The following is a 24,754-nucleotide window of genomic DNA, read 5'->3' as shown; positions in this document are numbered from 1 at the left end:
TTCAAGCTAAATTCATCATGTCATAAACTTCTTTATGAGAAGTGTTGGTATTAGGACAGGCTCTATAACTCTTCTGCTGTTGCTCCTGTTTTCTGAGCTATTTCTGTGTATCATTATTATATCTGTAAGGTAAATAAGAAGCCACTCTTGCCAACAAAATCAAATGAACATATAAAGTTTAAAACTGCGCAGAGGGATGAGACATTCAAATCTAAAAATCCTTTAATTTAGAATAATTATAGTAATTTATTCCCTTTACAAGGTGCAAATTACTGGGAGACATCCCAAGTTCAACATTTACCCCTGGGGTTAAACAGCCTTGAGAATTGGTCAGGTGAGCAGTGGTCTTAAATTCGAGAAGTGATCCACTAAGGCTGTTGGCACAAGTATACTGTGTTTGGGTATAGAGATGAAATCATGAAAAGAAATAGAAGAATCAGTAAAAGAAAAAAAGGGCCAACTAATCATTTCACCTTAACCCAGAACTGAGTAAAGTCATTTTAATGGAAACAGAATGAGTTTGTGGGGTCATTGTTTTACAGGATTCATCCCCCCTCCTCTGATCTTTGGTGCTGGGATCGACTCTACTTGCCTTTTCTGGAGTTCAGACTGCGGCGATAAGGGTGCTTGCCTGCTTTACGACAATGTAGCCTACAGGCATCTGTACGTGAGCCTTGCCATCATCCTGAAGGGCGTTGCCTTCCTCCTCTACACCACCACGTGGTATTGCTTACGCAGGAACTACAAGAAGTACATCAAAAGTCACGAGGGCCACATGACACCGACTGAGTTTTACCCCTCTCTCACAGACGGCCCCAAACTAGTGGACAGGACAAAGTTTATATATAACCTAGAGGACCACGAGTTTTGTGAAAATATGGAGTCCGTTTTATAGTTAGTAAAGTAAGAAAAGGACATTCATATTCCCTCAAAGGAATATTTTATGATTTTATTCTTCTTTTCCTGAAAGGAATGGAACAAAACGTTTTTCATAAAGGCGATCTATTTAACGGCCCGTTCAGGTCATAGGAGACGCTGCGCTCCACTTTGCTCCATGTCCTCAGCAAACTTTCGAAAGGGTCCATTTTTAGTCGTTTACGTTATCAGCGAGGTGTTGTCCAGTGTTGCTGGTGAATTCCTGTGTTGACTTGGTGGTAGAAGACCTCTACAGTACTGTCTGGCGCAGTCCTAGTTGATTATTAGTGAGTGAAAATGATGCTACTACAACTATAGTTGCCATATTGTTTTAGGTCTGTCATGATCCCAGTGATCTGTGTGAAAAATGACAGTTTCCTTCCAGTCAGTGCACTGTGTGTTCTGTCTGTCACTCTCGAAAGTGAGATTTTTATGATTTAAAAAAAAAAATTAAAGTTTGGGTGGTTCTTCAGTTATACATATTTAAAAGTTGCCAAGTGTTTACAGACTAATAGTTAATCAGTTCATGCATTTTATTTTGATCCAGGAAGGTTTCTTGTAAAAAGAGAACAGAAACACTTTGAGGCGGTTATTATAGTGGCCTATTAGATGTTTTAACTGTCATAAAATCAAGTTTAATAACTTTAAACAAGATAGTGTTTTCATGTCATCATGCACTGTTCGGTTTCTTGTTCTCTTGCTGGATCATAGGGTTTTTGATACTGCTTAGACTAGACTGAAGTCTTGTCTCATAGGTGCAAATGTGCAATTCATATCTGATACGTCCATGTTTATTACTAGTCTTGTCAGACTGCAGGTTTGTTTTTCATTATAGCAGTTTGTTTCATTTCCACATTTTTTTTACATCTGCAGAGCGTATTCAGCCTAATATGTCTTAATAAGGGATTATTCAATAAAGAATGTTAATTATATGTTCTTTTAACTTTTGCACCTAGTGGTGAAAGAGCAAAGACAAAAATCAAGAGTAATATTTTTATGTGTTTTGACATTCAAGTAAAAAAAATTAGGAGTAATATATTTATTTCATTAGGCCCAGAATGTTTTATTAGATTGTGTTTGAAAGGATGGTATAAATTATATATAATCTAATTGTCTGAGATGTGTGTGTCTGATGTCACAAAAGATTTGGGACAATTCATAGCAATGAAAGTAGAATGGTACATCAGTGGGGGGGGGCGGGGAAACAAAACAGTCTGTGTCTTCAAGCTAGGCCTGTACTATTTGGGATAAAGGCTGCAGAAATGCTACAGGAGGCTGTGTGCGCAAGGTCAAACAAAGTGAACAACACTGAATTTATTCCTGGACGTGTATCTGAAGAACTCTTTAACGCGACTCAACACATACGACCTGCTACTCTTCTCATCTCTCTGCAGTTACAGTTTTGACATTGTCCCTTTTCTTACACTTTTTGTATGGCAACATATCATTTATTTTACTCTGGAAATAAATAATTTTTCAGAAAATGAGTTTAAGTGTGAATATTTTTTGCTTTCTTTTTATAGACTTTGTCATTTTCAGGAAAGCTGCCACCTCCAGTGTTCTTGCAGGATATTTGGTTTGGTTTTTATTCTCTCAAAAAACCTATACAAAACACACCTGTCAATATATTTACAAGCCAAAGAAGATAGAATGAAAAAAGACAGAAATTCAATCCAATAAGGGGTGTAGACATTCAGAGGCAAAAAAAGATGAAGCCCCTCTGCAGTTCTAACAACTGAGCCAGAAAGAAGGCTTTTTTTTTTTTTTTTTTTTTGCAAAACACCCACAAAAGCAGCACAAATATTTACCAAAGTGCAATTTCCTTGTCATCTTCAAGCTTTAACAAATACAGAAAAATATTATTCTGCTGGACTGAAATGAATCTCAAAATTTTCATTAAATCAAATATCTCACTGGGCTTAAATAAATAATTTATACCATGTAAACAATAAATAATAAATTACAACTTTATTCAAAATTTTAACGTTTGTACTGTACGCACCCACAGAAACAGCCTCTTATCAAAACATGTCATAATCACTATCACTATTTCTAAGCTCTTGTAAATGTAAATATAGCATGCTTTGAAAACTAAGTGTATAGTGTGTTTGATGGTGTCAGTGTGCGTGTGTAGTTGTCAGGTGGTTGTAAAGTCTAACAATAGCACAATGACACTCTTCAACAAGACAAAAAAGCTTGTGCATGACAACAGCTACGGTATCAGCAGCATCTGCCTCAGTTAACAATACTCTCTGATACACACCTCACTCCTGATGCTCGTCACATCAAAGAACCGCAAGGTACAACTGCGAGTCTCTGGGAAAGTGTCCTTGTTGAAAGTCAAAACACACACAGACACACTCGCTCACAAAAAGCCACCAACCTCGAAATAGAAGCTGCTGCAGGCATGAGTTTTCTCCTTTAATCAAGAGGCGACAATTAGCCTAATGGGTGCCTTAGTAGGATGAACTGTTACACAACAAACTATCAGAAAAATTAAAGCAATAAATCCTCAGTGGACAACTTTGACTTATGTTCAGCGACGCACTCTATATGTTTCTGTGGGTATGAATCTGCTAGAGTGACTGAATTCAGCCTGCTGACATTTAGATTTTCATGCTTGGACACAGATTTTTCAACAACAACACAGAAGATGAATGTAAATGTGGGATGCATTTAAGAAAACACATGAAGTGTCAAATCAGTGTGGCCAATTTAAAATGTAAATGCAAAACGCAAAATGTGAATAATGAATCAGCATTAGATATTATTACCAGGGTAAATATGATTATGATTATTCTTGTCATTATGTGTGCTCTCAAGGCTCCAGCTGCACTTTTCACTTTATGTAAATTAGCCCTTTATTCGCGTCTATGAAATACAATTGTGCAGATAATGTATGCATGAAATTTAAAAACAGACAGAGCTAACGCTTAAGATTTGCTTTGACCAGTTGATACTTCATTTGCAATTAAACACCAACTACCCACGTGTCATGCATGCCATTAACTATCAAGTATGTTTCACTCATAGTCAGCAAATAGATAATAATACAAAAAGCCAATACAATGTCCAACAAGCAAGAAGGATGATGGGAAAGTCCGGAAAGATGACAATGATGCCGATGATGAACAAATGTATAAACTGTAGTCAGTTTAACTATGACATACTGCAAAGATCAATTTTATTTAACATTTTAGTTCTTTATGAAGAAAGTACTGAAACAACAACCGCCTAAATGTGGGTGAATTGTAATTACTTAAACTGATAGACTTCAATGTAACTGATGTGGCTCCTATAATCAGAATGGCCTTTGGACAAACATTTGTAGCTTATACATAATTAAAATGTTAACATGGGTTTATTCAGTGCTCAGTCACTAGTTAATTAAGCTGCGGTTAGTGAACTGTGGCGTAAACTGTTGCTCTAAGTGAAATGGGTCTTTGGTGTAACTCCAACATTTTATCTGCTTAAGGTGAAGCAAGCATCTTAGCAACAAACTGTAAGAAAGAGCAAACATGCCCCACCAGCCGTTTCAGGATAAACATAAGCTTTTAAAAAAAAAAATGTACTTGTATATGCTCAAAGAAAAGTCTAGACACAGCAGAGCCAGTGGTAGTAAGAGTAACACAAAGACATATGGCCTGATGCATTTCTTTTTCCACGATCAGCAGTCCTGCCATTTTCTACATGAAAAAATTAAAAATGAAATTCCCTCAGCAATGCAAATGAACTGAGAAATGTGAGCTTCAAAAACATTTTTTGAAACCACAGCAGTGCCCAACATTTATTGTTTTTTGGGAATATTTCACCTCATAATGGAAGAAAAAAGGAAGCCATGTTACTTTCATCCCAACTTCCTCCCAATAACTGAAGTTAACAGCTCACATTTTAACAGCTACAGAATCTGAAAATGACTATCAAACCTCTCCCTAGACATCCTGCAGTGTGGTCTGACTGATTTGCATCAGTACTCTGCATCAGTATTACTCTGCATCAGTATTCAGATTCGTCATTTAAGTATAAATACCAGTCACATTATAAAAGTCCTAAATTCAAAATCCTACTCAAATAAAAATACAAATATCATGATGGGGGGCAATAATGACTTATTTTACACCTCCAGTTCATCAAACAAATGCAAAGAGGAAACTGCTCACAACTCATCTGAAATGTAACACCATGCCCCAACTACACACTGCATGTCTTTTTTTTTTTTTTTTTGGAAGGAGTCACAACCCAAAAGAGATGATGACCACTGGTTTAATCTTCAACAGTCTTTATCTGCAAAGAAACCAGTAACCAAAGCTGTGAAATAAATGTGTTGGAGTAATATTACCCTCTGAAGTGGAGTGGAAAGTATAAGTGTAAAGTAATGAACTTTGTTAGTTTTCCACCTAACCAGCGCTATAAAAAGATGTCCCCATTACCCTCAGTGTGTTTAGTGACCACATAAGCTTCGTTGAAGCTTTGACCTCTATGTTAAAATGTAGGCTACATCAGGCCAAACATCCCCAGCCGATAAAAGCTGCACTCTGCTGATTCCTCCACCCCCCTGCGCTTGGACGTGAGTATCCTACTTGGTGCAAACCTGCCTCACACACACCTGTCTGGCTGTGTGCATACACCGCAGTCTTGCACCTCCTCTCTGAGAGGCAACAACACCTGGAGAGTGCAATCAAAGTCGCTGGGGGTGGGGGATCGGAGGTTGAGTTGGCCCCTACGCCTTTAAGGCTGCATGTGGGCTACATCACGCTGTTCCCATGGCAGGCTCTGCAAGTGCACGCTTTCAAAGTTTGACTGGGGAATAGGGGTAACAGTGGAGAAGGCAGCAGCGTCGCCCCGTCGGGAAACAGACACACGGCAATCATCAGAAGGTGGTGGTGGTGGTTGGTGGTGGAGGAGGGTAGTTGGCAGGGGGGGAGAGAGGACCGCAGCTTGCCTGGGAGTGTCCGACTCCGGCGATAAGAACAAAGGGAAAGATGACTGAGCGGATTTTCGATTTATAAATGGAAAACACAAGAGGGTTAATGTGACACGGTGTCTGCTGAAAGGAGGGACTCCCGGCTGCAGCCTCCCCCTCAGCCATGCCGCTTGTATTCCGCACGCTGTTGTTCGGCTTTGTAACGCTGCTGGTTGTGGTTTTGATAATTGATGATATTGCAGAAGTGGAGGAAGAAACTGCGTAAGTAACCCAACGTAATTTATCCATACATTATGTTTGTGTGAGGAAGAGAGAGAGAGAGAGAGAGAGAGAGAGAGAGAGAGTATGTATGTGTGTGCGTGTGAGTGTGTGCGTTTGTGTTTAGTGTGGTCTGTCTTGTTATCTTGTCCAGCACCTTATTTCTTTCAGGATTTCTTAGAGGATTTAATCCATGAAGTGGAGAAAAAGGAGTAAACGAGTGGAAAAAATGAGTTTATTGGATATGAATTGAAGTTTGCAGTTAAATGTGGATTGTGTGTGTGTGTGTGTGTGTGGTTGGTTTGTTTCTTCATTTGTAACACTTGGGTGCAGTAGTAGCAGCTGTTCCGACAGCAGCCTGCCTGGGTCTCCAAGGATTAGGCTATTTGTCTTGCAGCAGCCTGCATGCGGGATAGGATACATTTACACTATAAGAGGGAGTGAGTGTGTGTGTGTGTGTGTGTGTGTGTGTGTGTGTGTGTGTGTGTTGAGTTTGTGTGAGAGAGAAAGACAGGCAGGAGGAGAATTGTGGGGGGGGGGGGGGGGGGGGGGGCAACAGATTGAGAACAAAAGAGGTTTTCCTCTTCTTTTCTTTTTCATTTTTCAGACTTTGAAATGTTGAGCAGTGCAGCAAAAAAATCTTCCAAGTCACACACATGCCCCACTTGCATTTGACCTGCAAGAAAAACACCTTCTTAATTTAGCATCAGAACACTTCTGTCACATGTAAAAACCAAACCAGACCCCAACAGTGCCACACTTGTTCTCATTATTATTCTCACAGCTGTAAAGATGTGGTGTTACCTGAATACTTTATTTTCTCTCTGAATCTTTTTGGATTCTCACATTTCCCTTTCAGCAAGAACACTTTGTTTTGAATGCAATTACCCGGCTGTGGCTTGCGCTGTAATGAGGTCATATTGGTTTGTGATTTGCCGTGGGAGAAGAACCAGAACCAATTGCACCTCTGCATAAATGCAGCTTAATGTATTTATAACAATATATCTAAAGATCGCCAGGTTTGTAAAATGAGTGCGAACAGCCAGCCTGTCCGTCAGAGCAGCACTCTCCTGCTTCAGTTTCAGGCAGCTGCTGGCAGCTTGTCATAATTTGATCAGATGTGGCCAAGGTCATGATTGCAAAATAGGTCTGATGCTGAAAAATCTAAATTTATATACAGTATGTTTGCTGTAAATGCATCTTGCCTGGCGCATTCAACATCCCTGTGGAAAGATTGCTCACTTCCCTGTGAAAAGAAAAACCTCCTTTCCGTATAATGGGGCTCCATTAAGGCCACATTTCTCCTCATTACATCAGCAAATGGGCCCACAGTGGATTGCTCTAAAAATACCTTGATGTGTGCCTTTCACCTTCATTCTATGTTAAAAGAAGGACGTAAAGCACGCCTGGTAGTGAATACAGTGGGTGCATTGTTGTTACAAGAAATGATTACAGAAAGGATTTGAAGCATCTGTCCATTAACAACTAGGAATACAGGCTGCAGTGTATGATTCATAATTCAAACTAAATCCCTTTTTTTTTTCCTAGGAATACTGGACATTCAAAGAAAATGAACTTGCAGAGGCTCATTCCTAAACCCAAACGGTCTGAAATCCAATTATCTTTACACACAGACACATACGCATACATATACACATATAGTTATAGACCACCAGTGGGGAACTAACTGCTGCATCCGTATAATTTTCAGTTATCAGGTCATTTGCTGCCTTTGCAGCCTTGAAAAAACAGTGAGTCATTCACAGTGAGTGTCTCGTTACTTTTGCTATAAATACCCATCGATGTGGTGGTACCCGTGTGATAGGGGCAACATCTGCCATGATGATAAATCCAAACTAAAGGTTTTTGAAAAAGCCGTGTTTAATGTCACTTCATTGCATTCACATTATTCTAAACTTCGTCCGGGAAAGTCACTTTTGTTTACATACAGTGGTGGAGCGAGTATTCAGATTCTGAAACAGAAGCAGTAGCACCTCTGTGCAGAAATGCTCCCTTACGAGAAAAAGCCTTGCTTGAATGATTGTCAATAAAACATATTTAAAGTATCAAAAGTACAGAAAACTAGAGAAAATGGCACCTGTGGGTGTTATTTTATCATTAAATCCCTCTTACTGATGCAGTAAATTAGTGTAAATAGTATTTACTTGTAGCTGAGGTGGAGCTGATTCGATCTACTTTATTATACTGTCAGATTAGTCATACATTAATCTGTAGCAGTGCATTATATTTAAGTTAATATTAAGTTGATCTTTGTATGTAAAATCTTAATATTCAGTATAAGTGACTACTAAAGCAGTAAAATAAGTGTAGTGCGGTAAAAAGTACAATATTTCTCTCTGAAACACACTGGAGAAAAGGTATAAAGAATAAAATAGTAATACTAAGTTAAATTTGCATTTATGTAAGCACGGTACTTCATAAATGTGCTTAATTACAATCCCAAAGTTCCAAATTTGTCTCAGAGGGCTTTAAATCTGTCCAAAAAAAGACAGCCTAGATTCGGGTAGGAAAAACTCTACATTAAAATCCTTTCATTGGTGGAAGACAGGCAGAATTTCACACAAATAACACTCCTCTTGCTCCTGTTTGATCAGAATGTTAAAGATCAGCATTGTGTGTCAATAACATGACTTTTTATCCTCATTTAGAAAGGCTGCTGCACACGTGGATCCGACTGCTTTGACAAGACTGAGCATAGATATAAACCATCATCGTCCCGGGTACAATAACACTGCCAACCTCTCGTCAAACCACTGGACCTTCAACAAGACCCTCTCCAAACTCATCAGGCAGGTTCAGAATTCTCCCCAATTATCTCTGTTGTCAAGGTTTTTACACTTGACCAAGCAGAGTCCTTCATACCTAGTCTATATCTTCTCTTTTTACAGGAAGAATATTTTGAGATTCCTCGATCCGGAGAGAGATATCTCGATTCTGAAGGGCACTCTGAAACCAGGGGATATCATCCACTATGTTTTTGATCGCCACAGCACTACAAACATCTCAGAAAATCTCTACCGTCTTTTGCCAACTGTATCCCCCATGAAGAACCAACATCACAGGCGCTGTGCCATTGTGGGGAACTCTGGGATCCTGCTGAACAGCAGCTGTGGGCCTGAGATTGACTCTCATGACTTTGTTATCAGGTATTTTTTTTTCCCCCCTCACAGAAACAGCATAAGTGATTTCAGGGTTGGAAATCTTCCACTTGGAAAAAAAAAATCCTTAAACCTGCAAGTCAAAAAGTGGACTGTAATTGAAATGGATTAGCAAATTAGTTTCAGTTTTTTGGTTTATCTCACTTTTACTGAGAGCATTATTCACATTGGAATGATAATGACTGTCTCGAGTTCTTAGTTTAATTCAGGTTTGGAGTCGGTGCCCACACAGTTGGAAATATATTAATTCCACTTTTGAAAAAGCTGTCAAAGCTTTTTAATTATTTTAAGTTGGAAACAAACCGTCAGAATGAGAGCAATTAAATGCATGATTATACATGAAATTGACATTTTGAAAAGCTTTTGCACCAGGCAACAACGTATTGTGCTTTTCAGAGATACACACCGGTACTCTCAGGGGTCCTGCCCTCATTTACAGAAGAACTCTGTTTGTGAAGCCATCAGCCGGCTCTGTTTTGGGTGTAAGCAAAAGAGTCATGGAGTGGGTTGTTTATGACTATTCATACTTGTCATTGGACGAAAGCTAAATCTGTCTAAGTGTTCTGGTTGGGATTCTGTGTACAACTAAAACCGTCTAACAAAACACGCACTACCTGCAGAGGTGTCTATTGTGAAAAAACATCCTCTCGTAAATCAGTGCTGTTGTATAAACAGAGCAGGAAGTAGCTGTCTGTGGTTGCACCTCACTGAGCTGATTGATCGATAGCTGAATTGGCCTCAAAATGTCTCCATGTCCCTTTTTTTTTAATGCTGAAATTGATTCTGTTGTCTTCTTCTATCTTGTCTTGCTGCAAAGTTATGCTGATGAGGAGAGGAGAGGTCATGATTTCTAGACTGTAGCAGCATGATAATAATGCCGGGGCATGGCGGTAATGGTTGGCTGAAGGCACACAACAGGAAATGTGGCATTTTGGGAAGCTGAGGAATTTACTCTGGCATTCACGGATCAGATAGGTCTCAGCTAAATATAGTTCTCTCCCCTGTGTTTGGTTTCCGCAAAGTAGGTTGACAGTGTTTGGGGTTACTAGTTATCAATGATTTTAGCTCAGTGTTTCCTCAAGTAGGTATATTAACAGACATGCTATACTGACATTTTCCATTAAGCTGTATAAGAGCACAGCTGTTTTGAATAGTGATACTGGCGTCAATAGGACTGATGCCAAATAAAAAATGGATCATGTTACATTAACATTCTGGAAACATAAGTTAGTGCATGTACTCTTTGCTTCTCTGCTGCCGTTGTGTGCAAGCACACATCAATCAGCCCCCTTATTTCTGAGAATTCGCACAAGAAATATTTGTTATTTACTATTGGAAACTGTCTTGTGTTTTAACAGGCATGTGATTAAGTATTTAACAGTTAATTGTGAAATGAAACGTCTGTGTTTGCTAATTATCTGGAGGTAATTCAAATCTATCCGGAGGTAGCCTATTAATGATGTGTTCTGCTCGTAAATCGTGTTTCTCCCCCACGTGACAATCCATTAGCTTCTTTTAATAATAAAAAGTATCATTATCCATATGGATATTGGTGATTCTGGCCCTGGTATTTCTTGGTACTGGATCAAAACCCCTACTGTCTGGTGAAAGCCATGTATGTCCAAATATTGGTGGTTTTGGATTGTGCAGATAAACTGAAGACTGAACTGTCCCTTTAAGGGCCGAGAAAATTATCCTGCTTCTTAAACTAAACAAAAGGAAAAAATGCTTTGTCGCAAAGTTGAAAAAGCCAATGTGTTGGAGATGTGTGCTTTGCATTGGAACACGAGGCCAAGTTGACACCAACGTGTGAATTAGTGTATGCTAAGATATTTTGCAAAAAGCACTCATGGTGTGCTTTCCTGCCACGCTCTAGAGAACAGAGATGCTTCACCACGAGGATAATTAACAGCTTTGTGTTTCCTGGCATTTACTTAGAGGATGAGGTTAATGTTAATAAAAAAAAATTCTGCTGTTCTGCTGAATTTCACTTGTGTTTCTGCTCTGTTTCACTGCTGATACAAGTTTCTGCTGGGCAAATGCCTTGACTTGGGGGACATACAGATGGATGATAAATCATAAGGAAAATAAAATAAAATAAAAGCAGCTTATAGTACTGGGCCACCATGAGGCACTAGAACAGCATACCCTGTAGTCAGCTCCCCAAATTCCACTTATTGGCACTTTTCAGCGTTTCTTAATGTTTGATTATAGTATGATTGGTATCATTGTAAAGTGAACATTCTTGGCTTTTAAGTCCAAACTTTCCAGAATGGCAAACTCTGAACTGCATATGTTTCTCATCGTTTTCATATTTGGAAGAATTAATTTTTCTCCAATCCTTTATTCAGGGTTTTCCTTTAACTTGTCACCCACCTTCACATGTCCTAGTTTAAACAAAACAAAGGACCAGGCTGTCCTCGATGTCTTTGTATCAAGTCTCTTGAAATTCTACAGCCAGGAGCAAAAGTCCATTGAAATCAGGATGATTTAGGATGCCTACAAATTTTACTCTTATTTATTTGATTTTTTTACATTAACTCATTACATGCACAGAGACATCTTGATCTCTGCTTTCCTCAGCATGTGTTTCAAAAAAAAAGAAAAATGTAAGAGGGGAATTTGTGAGTGCTCACTCTGTCATAGCTTTTATCAGTCACTAAATGTAAATTGAAAGAGAAACTTGTAGGAGTGTTAACTAGACAATCGACCTGTCCCTGCTAATGAAATACAGGCTGTGTTGGCTGCTCTTCATGCTGTTTATTCATTGATAAACCGTGTACTCCTATAAGATAGGAAATATTGTCACTGCTGCCACTGACACTGAGTTGCTTTTCCTAAGGTGTAACCTGGCACCAGTGGAGGAGTACTCTTGGGACGTGGGGTGGAAGACCAACTTGGTGACCATGAACCCCTCAGTGGTCCAGCGGGCCTTCCAGGACCTGGTCAGTGAAGAATGGAGGGATCGCTTCTTGCAGCGGCTTCGAAGCCTCAGCGGCAGCGTGCTGTGGATCCCGGCCTTTATGGCCAAGGGGGGAGAGGAGCGCGTGGAGTGGGCCCTTCGCCTCATCCTGCTGCACACTGTGGACGTACGCACCGCCTTCCCCTCGCTGCGCCTTCTCCATGCTGTCAGAGGGTAAGATACAGCTCAGTCTCTTAGCCTCGTGCTCCCGGTGTGCTGTGTCTCATAAGAACACCTGTGAGCAGCATAATCAAGGGGTTGGCAAACTCTAATCTGCAGCCCAGGTGGCTATTTTTAAAAGGAGGATTAAAACTGATCACTGGGGGCAGTCAGTGTGAGAAAGCTTTTGTCTCCTCACTCGAGGTGTCTCACCAAATCTATCTTAATTAAGTGTGAAATGTGTGTTTGATTCTAAAATGAATGACACAGTTTAGATTTTATTTGTAGACTTGGATCAGTTTTGTCTCTTGTAAGGGAATAGTTGGATATTTTGGAAAGTACATTTATTTGCTTTCTTGTACACAATTAGATACCACTCCAGTAGCTTAGCTTAAAGACTGGGACCAGGGATGAAGTTCACCTGACTATGTGCTAAGTGTGAAATTATACCTACATCCCAGACGCTCCCTGATTACTGTTATGTCTTGTTTGTTTGATCCACACTTGAGCAGAAATGTAATACAACTAGTAGCCTACATCCTTCTTGCAGCTCTGTGAGGCGTTAAATGTAACTACTAACATCAGTGATAATGCTAACATACTGATATTTAGCATGTTGAGATATTTCAGTCTTGGACTAACCGCCTTACAGACAGACTAGAACCATGCCACTGGTGTGACTAAAAACCACAGTTTGTATTTACACTGACTGGGACTTGCTTTAACTATTTCTGGGTGAACAACAGCCGGGTGCAGTGACTTCACCATGACGTTTGCTGGATGGATAAACTGTTCCTCATGCTACTGATCTTCTCATCTGACTCTCATCAAGAAAGCAAATTGGCGTATTTCTCAAAATGTCCTTTAATTGAGGCTTATTTCTCACTGTTTGAACAGGTGTTCATCCTTGATCTTTTACACAGATGTTGACACTGATTTACAGTCAACATTTATTAAAATGGTTTTCAGTGAATATATTAATTTGTGAAGAGATCAATTTGTGCCACTTTCCATTTGTTAGCTCCAAACTTATTTAGACTCCGTTGTTGAAAGGTCTCTGCAGGGGCTCAGGAATAGCACTGATAATAAGCAAAGCTGTTGTACTGTGGTGTAACACGACTTGTTTAGTGTGTACATTTAGTTAATCCTTATTATTTGTGATGATTAATTTTAGAGCAGGTCAAGGATCTTTTTTTGAGCAGTGCTTTTTGCATATCTGTCATATACAACCTCCACTGCCTTCAGGCTTTTATAAAATCCCGCTCTGCAATTTTTTTTTTTTTGCTGTCCTTGGCTCTCTCTCTCATCACAACCAGACTCTGCTCCGGATCTTTCGTGCCTTGTTAAAAGCCTAAAAACCGCTGGTCAGTGTCCAAATTATGCCATTTTGTATGCCCCAAATAACACTCGGTATTGCAAAGGGCTAACTCTAACCCTGGGACATGATTTTTAGAAGCTAAGAGTCTGCGAGATCAGCGGAAATTATTTGCCTGAATTTTTCTTGCAGATCAAACGTCTGCCTTTGTCCTTTTTATAGTGGTGTCTTATAAATGCTCCCTCTGACCTTGTCCTTTTCTCAGTAAGAAGAACTTTAAATCCCCATCACAGTACAGTAGAAAACAAAGGTTCTCTTATGTTCATTATAACCAGATGCCATATCACTGATTTCACTGATAATTAGATCGTCTTTGGGATGCTTCTCACCTGCTCTAGCGTTTGGTTGGATTGTAAACTTGCCCACTGTTTGCCCTTCGCGACACACGAACTGCTTTAAATAGTACAACCTCTGCATCTCAACACGACCTTCCACACTAACCACACAGAGCGTTAGGTGAGCTGGAGAAGGCAGCAAGAGCGTCAAGGCTGGGATAATGGGCTAGTGACTGGAAAGGAAAACGAAGCTGGGGCGGTGAACCACCTGCCCCTGAAGCTGCTCCCGAGGGCAGCATGTGGCATCTCGCTGTCACAGGAGCTCATAGGTCACCTAAAGTGCAGGAAAATAATTGTGCTCAGCAGCTGTAGTGTGTGCTGTGTTCAGTTTTGTCTGCTGCAGTAAAAGAACATATGTGCACTTTGCAAAAAATAAAATATCCACCTGAGCTAATCTCAAATTCAGCCTTCAGGAGTTGTTTCAGTTAAGAGTTAACGCTCTGCCAGTGTGGTGAGATAAATCATTTTACACTGCACAGTTTCCATTACTTCAGCTGTGTCTTTGTCTTACTACTAGACCAAAAGAGTTGATTTGTTTCCTGTGCAGATGGCTGCACTGGTATCTGGGAAATTACACTAGATTCAATAATCTTGTGCCAGTATGTTTTGAACTGGAAATGTGTGGGATAACTTTGTTTTACTGTGTTAAGAGCAGGGCTTCAAGTGAGTCAAAAAATGACTTAAACCAAAAAATGGTTTTAAAAAAATGCACAAGCTACAACCAGAGACTATTTGGTGTTTGTTGTTTGTTTTTGTTTTTTTGTGGTAACTGATTTAAACTCAACTTTTTCATCAAAATTTACTATGAAGTACTCTACCAGCTGCTTCAGCATGAGTTGAGAAGTAAGATTTTAGGACTACAAGACTAAATGATTGAGATGGCTGAGATTTTTTTGCAGTACATCCACTGAGGAAAAAGAAGAAGAAAAGGAAAGGTCACTTATTGATTATCTGTGAGGAGACAGTTCTTTGAAAGGGCAATTCACTGGTCCACTACAGAGAAACATATCCAACAAACTCTGAATTTTTACTTGTGTGACATTTTTAGAATTCAGCTCCTCTGTGTGTGTGTGTTCTCCAGCATACTGTATATCTGGCTTAATATAAAAACCCAGAGGGAAGAAGGTCTTACAGAAGGAGATAAGTGTTGCTTCCTAGTGAATACTGTCATCACGGTGCTAACTAGAGAACATATTCTTGCTCTTACCGTTTTTTCTGTTTTAGCTAATGACATACTGTGTGTCTTTGTCAACAGGTATTGGCTGACCAACAATGTCCACATCAAGCGTCCGACCACTGGCCTCCTCATGTACACGATGGCCACTCGCTTCTGTGAGGAGATCCATCTTTACGGCTTCTGGCCCTTTCCACTCGACCCACAGGGCAAACCAGTTAAGTACCATTACTACGATACTCTAAAATATGAGTACACCTCCAGCTCTAGTCCTCACACCATGCCTTTGGAGTTCAGGACCCTGAGCACATTGCACAGACAGGGGGCGCTGCGGCTCCACACTGGGGCCTGTGTTCCTGAGAGGGGACCACAGAAGGAGCTCCAGAGCAAATAGCCGATGTCAGATCACCATGGAAACCACTGTCTTGACTGAGAAGATGTTGTTACAAACAGTTTTCTTGTAACTGTACTTTTATGAAACTTGAATTAACTTATTTTCAGTAATTGGAATGAACTTTTTTCTATTTCAAGCCCTTTTAGTGACTCGATTCACTGGTGTGTTTCACCTTTTAATGAGGTTTCTATGGCAACCTTTAAAATAATGAGACTTTTGTCTAGCTCCCTTTTGCTGGTGAAGCCCAACTCCTCATAGAGATACTGTCATGTCCATCTGTTGAACCCTTGTTTTCCTTAAACAGACAGTTTTAAAGTAAGTTCCCAGTATGGTTATAAGTTATGAATTAAGGATTCAAAACATTTTTAAAGTAGCCATTAGAAGCCATAAACTAATATTCCCACTTCATGATATGATAGGGCTCCACTAAGAGCCCTATCATATAAAATCTACAACACCCTCTTGGGTAAATTGCAAGAGGGCATTGCGATTTACCCAGAATGCCAACAGCATGAAGGAGCTACTGAGTTAATGGTTCATGTGAGTCACTGGTTGGGCCACAAGATGGAAGCACTTAATACTGAGGGAGAGTGATGATAAGAGAAAAAAAATGTTCAGATGTGTTTTTAATATGATGAACCCTTTTGATTAGGCTCTTTTTACAAGAGCTGCCATGATATTTGACTTGTGATAACTTCTGATAGAGAACATTTTAAATATATGCTTTTGTAGCTTCTTATCATATTAAAACAGGTCATTCATAAGCAAAAATTCACAGTTCAGACCAGAACTGCCCGTGTGATAATGTTAGGTTACCTCGAGAGCCAAATGAAGAAATGGAAGCATGCTGAATTGTTCTCAGCTTCTGTGAGGATAAAGAATGGAGTGTAGCAGCTGTTCACATAAGAATGTTTACACAGACTTAGTAAACCCACTCTGTAAACTTTTCTCAAAGAACACCAGCCCTATTCTGCACTGAAAATGTAAGTAGTGGCGTCAGACTGTAAATGTATGGTGGTAGAAAGAGGTGCTTTGCCTTTTTTTTGTTCCTTTTGTAATGAATGTATTGGTGATATTCTTACAAATACTGTAAGAAATGAGTCCCACAATGTGCTTTAAATAAGTTTCTAGTCACAGTTAGCAATGGTTTCAGTGCAATAACACTGAGCGGAGGAAGAGCTGGTAAATTGTATGCCTTCATTCACTTGAAATGATATATGAATTATACTTGTATAGTGTGTTTTAGGTTAGTGTTCAACCAATATACGTTGATGCAGGTATTTGTGGATTTGATGAAGCTGCCAGTATTTGTGCCTATGATCAATAAATTTGACTATTTAAAAAAAATCCAGGGTTTATCCGAGTTACATGACAGCATGGGATATATGGAAAAATAGTTACATGATTGTCTTAATAGTGTTATTCACTTCTGAAACCCAGATATGAATAGACACACAAAAAACCTAAACAGAATGTGCAAAAAAGTACATTTTATTGCAGATTTGTTTGTATGTAGTTATAGTCAGGGATGAAACTCCTATACAATACCAATACTCTACATCAGTTTAATGCTAGTTTAGATTACTTTTTTGTACTATCAAGTAAAGGTCTCAAAGTTCAGTTGTTGTGTTTTTATTTTTTTGTTTTGTTTTTTTTAGTAGTTGTCCTGACACTGGATCTTATGCCAAACTCTTTGGGTATTTTTTCTGCAGCTAAATGCCTCCGTTAATAAAAATTAACCGAAGTATGTGAAATATTCCAAGAGCTCAGCGGCTAAACAAGTAGCCTCTCAGTGTGCTCCCAGACATGTGATTTGTCCAAAAAAGTGCTGTTTTGACAGGATGCGCCTGTTGACTTGCATGTTGGCCTTATTAAGTTGCCAATTAAGTTAAGAATAGACTTGAAAGTTGTACTAGAGACGTCAGCAGTTTGAAGCAATGAAAGGTTTATTTGTGAAAGCCCATCTGAGCTCTCGGCAAAAATAGATGCATTCTGTGACCAACACTATTAAGTTAATTGACCCAGAGCCTGCAATTTGCCTCAGTTTAGAAAACATTCTACTGACATGGTAGTTGTGCTGTGAGACTATGAGGATTGTGTTGTATAGTTTTATCTTACTTTTTCTCATGTGTACTGTTGTTAACTTGTGTTGAAGGTCAAAATTCCAGCAAACAAATGTTAGCTTTTGCATATTTGTCTTGTCTTAATGCATACAACTTGAGTACCTTTCAAATTTTGTTTTGAAAATATTCTGAATGACTCAAAGACACTCAAATTGTGCAGTTATGACAAGGTGAATGTACTTTTCTGTGGCAGAAAATACACAAAGAATCAGAATGGAAAAAAAAAAATAACACTTCAAAGCTTTTCCTTAAAACGATTTAACTCTTCAAAGGAAGTGGTTTTATTTCAGTAGTGTTTCAAAGAAATGGAAACTGAGGAAACAGCCGTGGGTACACATAACACAGAAACCAAGCAGCGGCTTGTTTTCAATAAACTTCCAAAACAATTTAAACACTTTTTTTTTTTGTTTAAATTAGCTACAATTTTCAAATAACTACCACGCTGACTTTGATTCATTTTACAAGAGAAACTTTATGCAGCAGATGATTCAGTTCTACTAGTAGTCCAGAATTAGCATCTTAAAATGAGCAGGGTTTTTCCACAATTTCACCACACACAACCAAAGATGAAATAAAAGATGTTGCCAAGATGGAAAAATGATAACACGACAAGGGTGACACACACGGCTGAGACAAATTAAGCAGAGGCACATAAATGGAGCTGCAGTTCTCCTCTGCATGGACAGTGAAAGACTGAAGTTAAATATGACACAGTACTGAAACGAACAGTGGTGGAAAAGCACATGAAATAGCCAACAGTCTACTAAAGGTACACAACAGAACAGAAGAACATTCTATCAAAAATATGGATGAAAGTTTGATTCACATCTGACTCGATGAATGATTCAAGAACCTTATCAGACATTATCACACACACACTCCTGCTTACCACTTGTATATTAAACAGTGACAATACGTGTATCCAGTCTTCTGTGGATGTCAATAACGTTTGTTTTTAACAAAAGAGAAACACTCATTGTTCTTTCCTCCTGGAAAGAACAGGCTGAATTGGTTTTACAAGATTGGCCAATACATTTTCTTTTCTTTTTTTTCCTTTAACCAGGAATGGAGGTCATTTGAAAACAGCTGCACCTGTAGGCCATGGTGCACTATCAAATAACAGTTTGGATTAAAACAGAAGGTCACCTACAACACCCTCACTCACATTATTTGCTGCAGAAACCTAATCTAGGTGCACTCTGCATTATTGTAATTACATTTTGGGGTGCAGGTGTATATAAGGAAGGTTTGTGGAGTCCTCTGCTATTCCTCTCTTTATTTTGATCAGACGTTTGGTTAATAATTTTGTATTTGAATTAAAGATATAACAAACATGACAAACCAACTATTGTTCATTTTTCATACTAACCTCAATTTTCCAGCCAAATCTAAAAAAATATGTCCATCAAAGGTCAATGCCAATGTTGTACGAACTCTGTAAAAGCCTATGAATGTTGCCTTTACTTATTTACTTTGGTTTTACTTAATGTACTGAGATACTTGGCTGGTGTTTGTACTGATTTGGCTCAGCCAGCTTCCACTGCAGCCAAACTAGTACATTTGATAAATCCAGAGCCCAGGAAAATCACATTTGATGAGAATGGCTTACACGATGTGACCCATTTATGAAAAATATTACACCCAACTGAAGCAACAGAGACCCTCTCTACCAGAGTCCGTATGGCACAAGGAGGCAACTCTTCAGGAAACAAATGACCTTAAAGTTAAACATTACAACAGTCAGTGAACCATTAATAGACATGATTGTGGGAGATTTTACATAATACTGGACTAGCTTTTCATGTACTATCTCAAACAAGAGATACCAGATTTTGAGGATAACTGTGAGCAACTTGACATTATATGATGATATAACATTGTTTTGATTCATTAGGTAAGACACTGGGTTAGATACTTTGACAACGTCACATGATTGAACACACCTGATTACAACAGCGTTCACATTCACAGCATATGGATGTATTCCATAAACACCTTACAAATATATATTGATGATATTCTTTGAGCTTCTAATTAAATTTGAAAACTTAAAATTTCAGCTGAGATAGCAGCAAAATAGGAATGTCTCAACAACACACAGTAAAAAAATATATACGCTTACTCCGTACATAATGGCAGAAATCCTTCAACAGTATATATGCACAAGAAAGTAGTTAGTAGATAGAGATATATTTGGTATTAATGTTTAGTTAAAAATATCAATTACTGTGTATATAACTAGATTCTTCATAGTAAATCACAAAAAGGTGTGATTAACCCTGCATTCGTATGCGGGTGGGTCATACCTTCTTTAAAACTGGAAAGAATTGGGCAGGTTATTTGGACAACATGACAGAAGCATTAGTAAAGCAGCAAACAATGATATCCATGCGGCTCCACTCCTTGAAAGACAGATAAAAGCCATGCACAGGCAGCATATGAAGTTGCTGATTTGGTAAGACTTGACAACAAAAAAAAAAAAAAAGAAAGAAATCACTTGAGTTGTCCCGGGCAAAACAGGAGTCATCAAATATTGATGTCCACACTGAAATTCACCTGCAAACAAACAAAAAATTAAAAAATAACAAGTGAAAACTCTCAGTTAGTTTAGAAAGGGGTCCACATGTAGAGGAGGAAACATGCTCGCCTACAGAGTCCTGTCTGACTCAGAAGTCAAGAAACAGGTAAACAGGACGTCATATCTTCCTTTGAGGAAGTGGTTGTGTGCTAAAGAACAATCGAATGGACGGAAGGGTGAAACCTAATGTCAACAATGGATTTCAACTTAAAAACTGTTCCTTTATAATAGTGTTTCATCAAGAAAAAAAAGCAGTTCAAATACCTGTTTTAAATGAATATTTTCATGCAATTATTTCCATTCTATCAATGTGTTTTTGTATTGCATCTCAATGCTTCAGACCTAAGCAGTAGTAAGAGCAGCTGCTTCAGGAACACAGGCAAATTAACTTTGCCACAACTAAATGTTACAAGTTTCTTTGCATAGGCAAATCAAGGTTAAAATGCTTTATGACTAAAATGATAACACATGAGATAAGTAGAGCCATTGAGAAAAAGGCGAAACTGTAGGATCAGTAATACCAGGACAGCATATTTTTAATAGGTCCATTTAAAAAAAAAATCTGCACTGATATTTAAAGTTTAATATGTTGGATGGGTTCATACCCTTAAGATACACTACAATATTTCTTTAGGGACAGAGCAGTTTAAATTACATTACATTACATTCTCAATGAGTAGACGTCCACAATCGTTCTCATTTGGGCAAAAGAAACAGAAGAAATAAAGGAAAGGTTTTCTTTGGTCTTAGATTTACATGAATATCTGTTGCAGGGACGTCTTATTGCTTACGGGATTTAAAAAGAACAAACCTGTATTTGACATCAAAGAGAGTTGAGTCATCTTCATCATCATTCTCTTCATTAAGCGGGGCCATCTCAACGCGCTCTGCAGGTGTCGTTATAATATCATATTTTCGTGTTTTTCTGATTCGTCTCCCGGATCTGTGGGAAGGGAAACGTGTAAAACATGAGATGAGCACGAGAAATGCAATCACACCTTACGAGCTGACCGAGCGTACAACTTTGGCTGTAAACCTACTTTAGTTTTTCCAGCTGGAGTAGATTAAATTGATCAATTTTGAGTTTTTATAGCCATATTTATGTTCAAACTGGCTGTTAGTATAGTTTTACTAGCCTCATATTGTCTTCAGATAAAATACTACTGAAACAACTATTCAAATGACAGAACATTATTAGTAGGAACATTATTAATAGGCCCCACAGCTTTCCTCTTGGCTTCCACCGTCACAGGGAGCCTAACACAACCACATGCTCCTCATCGATTAATTTACCAGGAGCACTTAATTCACAAAGCGACATTTATACTGTAAGCCTGTTTATTAGAGGTCATCTAAGAGAAACATTTGTGTCAGCCTGCCTACCTGACCACTTTGATGACCAGGCATGAGATGAGAGCAGCTGTTAGCACGCAGATGAAAATAACAATGTTTTTCAGAGTTGGAAGATGCGTCATTAGAGATGAAATCCGGGATCCCACGGCAGCATCTGTGGCATTATTCGTCAGTTCATCTTCGCTGATGATGGATGCTGTTGTTGAATTTAACTGCATCGCGGGCGCAGAAATAGTTTGTGGTTCGCCACTGACCCGCCAAAGAGCCGCAATAATAAAAGTTAGAGCCAGATTGAATGTAACCATTGTGTTGAAAAGAAAATATATATATATATATAAATAAAAAAATAAAACTCCAGATGGATTTTCAGTAAGTATTTTCTCCAAACTTAGATGAAACGTGACAGCAGCTGTCACATTATAGAGAAGCGGCTTAACAACGTCAGATTTTGCTATGTACACAATAAAGAAAATGTGAAGCGCAAATATCCATCTCTGTGCTCCGTCCGAGCTTTTCGCAGCGGTGGACGTCTAGGCCGTGACTCGCATTTGCTCCCCAAACCTGTTTTCGTTTAGGTGAGTTACAGCAGCTCCTTCCTGATTGCATTAGGACTTCGTGTAGAGATAGGGATTATCCGCCTCAGGAACAGCTCTGCAGGCTAGCCCACTGTTCCTGGTGCTGAAGAGGAGCATTATGTGGGCTTGTGTTGCCTTCAGGACAGCCTCGTATTTCCTAATGCCTATGTTGGAAATTGACTTTTTATAGCAGCTCAAAAGTAGAATAACAAGAGTGACTGAGGGATATGACCTGTTGGTAATACACACATGATGTGTAGTATTGCACTAAACTTCATCTTGCTCGGGAGGTTGAATAATTGCTCATGGCATATGATTGCACTGCATTTTTCTTCGATATTAGGTCCTATGGTCCATTCTTTTTTTATGAATGCAGCAAAATATAGAGGAGGACACGTGCTACAGGTGTGCCTATATCAGCATTAAAACAATGATGTCTAACAAAACATAACAAAACACTGAAAATGGTACTGTAGTCTACATAAAACTTTAAACAAAATAGAATACAATTCTACTTTACTGTTTTTGACAGAGCGTCTAAGGTTGAACAGTAGGTTGACACATCTTCAAGGCTTTGGTGTCACAGACCATGTTAACATCTCTGACCAGTTAGAGTTACATTTGAGGGTAGTTGAGAAATGTCCGACAACTATGAAGGCAGCATTTCTCCGTTTACGCATGGGCCAGGGCAGACACAATTTTCCAAGGGCAGCACAGACTACAGGAAAAAGGAAAAATCTTGACGAGACAATAAAGTGATAAGCAGTCACTTGATCAGTGACGGTGAAAATAATTACACAAATCCACCGACTTAAAGAAAACACAAAATCCATCTCTGTCTTTGTCTCTCTCTTAGACAAACAGGACACAATATCTGATTTATTTTAACAGCATTAGAGTCATTGAGCATTTCTTGCAGTGTGCAAACCTGTAGGTCTTCCCTTTATTTGAAAACAAAGACAAAAGAAAGACTGTCTAGTTAAGTCTGTTTTGATGTCTGGTCTCAGTTCTGTACACCCACTACTGGGACTGCTGGCCTTCTTCTTCACTCATGCATGTGAGAGCTATTTGGTTTGATCAAAGGCCACCAGATGGCAGCACAAAATAACAAGGGAGCCTGCATTTTCCTTTAGCACAAAGGTCGAAATTCAGCTCAGACTGGTTTGAGCAGGCCTTTAGGATCTGTAACATTACTCAGTTAATAAGACGGTAGCTGAAATTTGTTTTAAAATAGATTTGTTGCCCTATTAAGATTTCAGATGAGCTTCCAAGGGAGGTACAAACTGTAGACTGACATGCACACAAAACCACTGTCACAGTCTACCACAAAATACCTCTGCATGCAGATTTGCTGCTCATCAAGGAAATTTTCCCTCTGTGATGCATGATTTTGTTTCCACTAAAAGGGTGATACAAATCTTTAGCTGAAGGGGGTTGTCACATTCTGAGAGGACGGCCTGAACTTTGCACAGAGAAGCAGCTCAGACTGTGACTACAGGATCGTGTTACACTGCTTTAAAATGGCCTACAACACAGTATGGTGGGTTTTGTGTTTCATTTTTGGGTTAGCTGTCAAAACTGAATTAACACAACAAAATAGTTACAGAATTGAGAGATTCTGTTGGATATTCTGATATGTGCCACTCTTGTTCCTCCAAAGGACAAGAGTGGCACATTTCTGAGGACATACTTTACCATTAACCTCCACAATTTGACCATTTAACTCTCATAAGCTCTTTGTTGAACACCATAACCACACCGGCAAACAGAGTCATTTGTCTTGCTAAGAGAAAAGTAAACATAATAACACAGCCTACCTGTTCTTATGTCAACTGTCAAAGATTATTTGCAGTTTAACATGACGTGTATGCTTTAATCTGAAATTCAACACCCATGAGTGCAATCCTGCCTGTTGCTGCAATGTGTTAAGCCACACCCTTCTGCAAGTGTTAACTGCTTTTGTCTTTATCAAAGAAGTGGCTGCATTTCGGCCTTCCCCTTCTGACAAAGAAATGCTTTATGATAACTCCTTGCTCCTATCTTGATCTTTGCTGCAGGTTAGTGTGAGTTCATAGTGTGTTCATGTGTTATAGAAAGTGATACTAGTCATATTATTGTAAACATGAAGCCCATATTCTGTAAAAGCTGTCCCTGCGGGCTACCAGCGTAAATCTGTGCTCCAACAATTTGATCAACATAATTAATAATCTGCCTTTGCTGAAACCAAACTGGTGCTCTAAGTGGGGAGATTTTGACTAGGTGTTCAAAGTGTCCAATTCTACATCTCTAAAAACACAATCATATTACAATATTCATGTGACTTGTGAACAAACTAATTTGTTGGATAAAGACTTCCCTATTCAAACTCCTCCAGCCAGTCAGTCAATGTAAAGCTGTGATCGCTCACTTCACTGGTAACGTGTGGGCTTGTAATACACTCGCTGGGCACT

General features: G+C 39.0%; 3 protein-coding genes across 3 annotated transcripts in view; 2 read left to right on the top strand and 1 right to left on the bottom strand.

The window, feature by feature from the left end:
• slco3a1 (solute carrier organic anion transporter family, member 3A1) overlaps positions 1–2,399 on the top strand; it is a 32,964-nt gene extending 30,565 nt beyond the window's left edge. The window contains exon 10 of the mRNA XM_041038733.1: positions 543–2,399. Within this exon, the coding sequence (XP_040894667.1) occupies positions 543–895 (353 nt within the window). The 3' untranslated portion in view covers positions 896–2,399. The remainder of the gene's footprint in view (positions 1–542) is intronic.
• Positions 2,400–5,839: 3,440 nt separating this feature from the next.
• Positions 5,840–17,912, top strand: st8sia2 (ST8 alpha-N-acetyl-neuraminide alpha-2,8-sialyltransferase 2). The gene is made up of 6 exons (XM_041038397.1): positions 5,840–6,100; positions 7,646–7,702; positions 8,767–8,907; positions 9,007–9,264; positions 12,119–12,412; positions 15,363–17,912. The coding sequence occupies exons 1-6, from the start codon at positions 6,003–6,005 to the stop codon at positions 15,673–15,675; spliced, it is 1,161 nt and encodes a 386-aa protein (XP_040894331.1). The 5' UTR covers positions 5,840–6,002; the 3' UTR covers positions 15,676–17,912.
• Positions 17,913–19,059: 1,147 nt separating this feature from the next.
• On the bottom strand, positions 19,060–24,060 carry fam174b (family with sequence similarity 174 member B). Its single transcript, XM_041038399.1, has 3 exons — positions 21,760–24,060; positions 21,188–21,319; positions 19,060–20,354 (listed from the first exon to the last, which is right to left on the bottom strand). Exons 1-3 carry the CDS (start codon positions 22,032–22,034, stop codon positions 20,351–20,353), a joined length of 411 nt encoding a protein of 136 aa, XP_040894333.1. The 5' UTR covers positions 22,035–24,060; the 3' UTR covers positions 19,060–20,350.
• Between the last annotated feature and the right edge of the window lie 694 nt (positions 24,061–24,754).

This window comes from Toxotes jaculatrix, chromosome 5, assembly GCF_017976425.1.
Source record: "Toxotes jaculatrix isolate fToxJac2 chromosome 5, fToxJac2.pri, whole genome shotgun sequence".
In the NCBI taxonomy this organism is placed as follows: Eukaryota; Metazoa; Chordata; class Actinopteri; family Toxotidae; genus Toxotes; species Toxotes jaculatrix.
The sequence above is the reverse complement of the archived record's forward strand: the minus strand, read 5'-3'. Positions and strand labels throughout refer to the sequence as shown.

Coding starts and splice junctions, on each gene's coding strand:
- st8sia2 (XM_041038397.1), top strand. CDS start 6,003: ATGCCGCTTGTATTCCGCACGCTGTTGTTCGGCTTTGTAACGCTGCTG. Junction 6,101..7,645: donor GAAGTGGAGGAAGAAACTGC/GTAAGTAACCCA, acceptor TTTTTTTCCTAG/GAATACTGGACATTCAAAGA. Junction 12,413..15,362: donor CTTCTCCATGCTGTCAGAGG/GTAAGATACAGC, acceptor CTTTGTCAACAG/GTATTGGCTGACCAACAATG.
- fam174b (XM_041038399.1), bottom strand. CDS start 22,034: ATGGTTACATTCAATCTGGCTCTAACTTTTATTATTGCGGCTCTTTGG. Junction 21,320..21,759: donor CTGGTCATCAAAGTGGTCAG/GTAGGCAGGCTG, acceptor CCCTTCCCACAG/ATCCGGGAGACGAATCAGAA.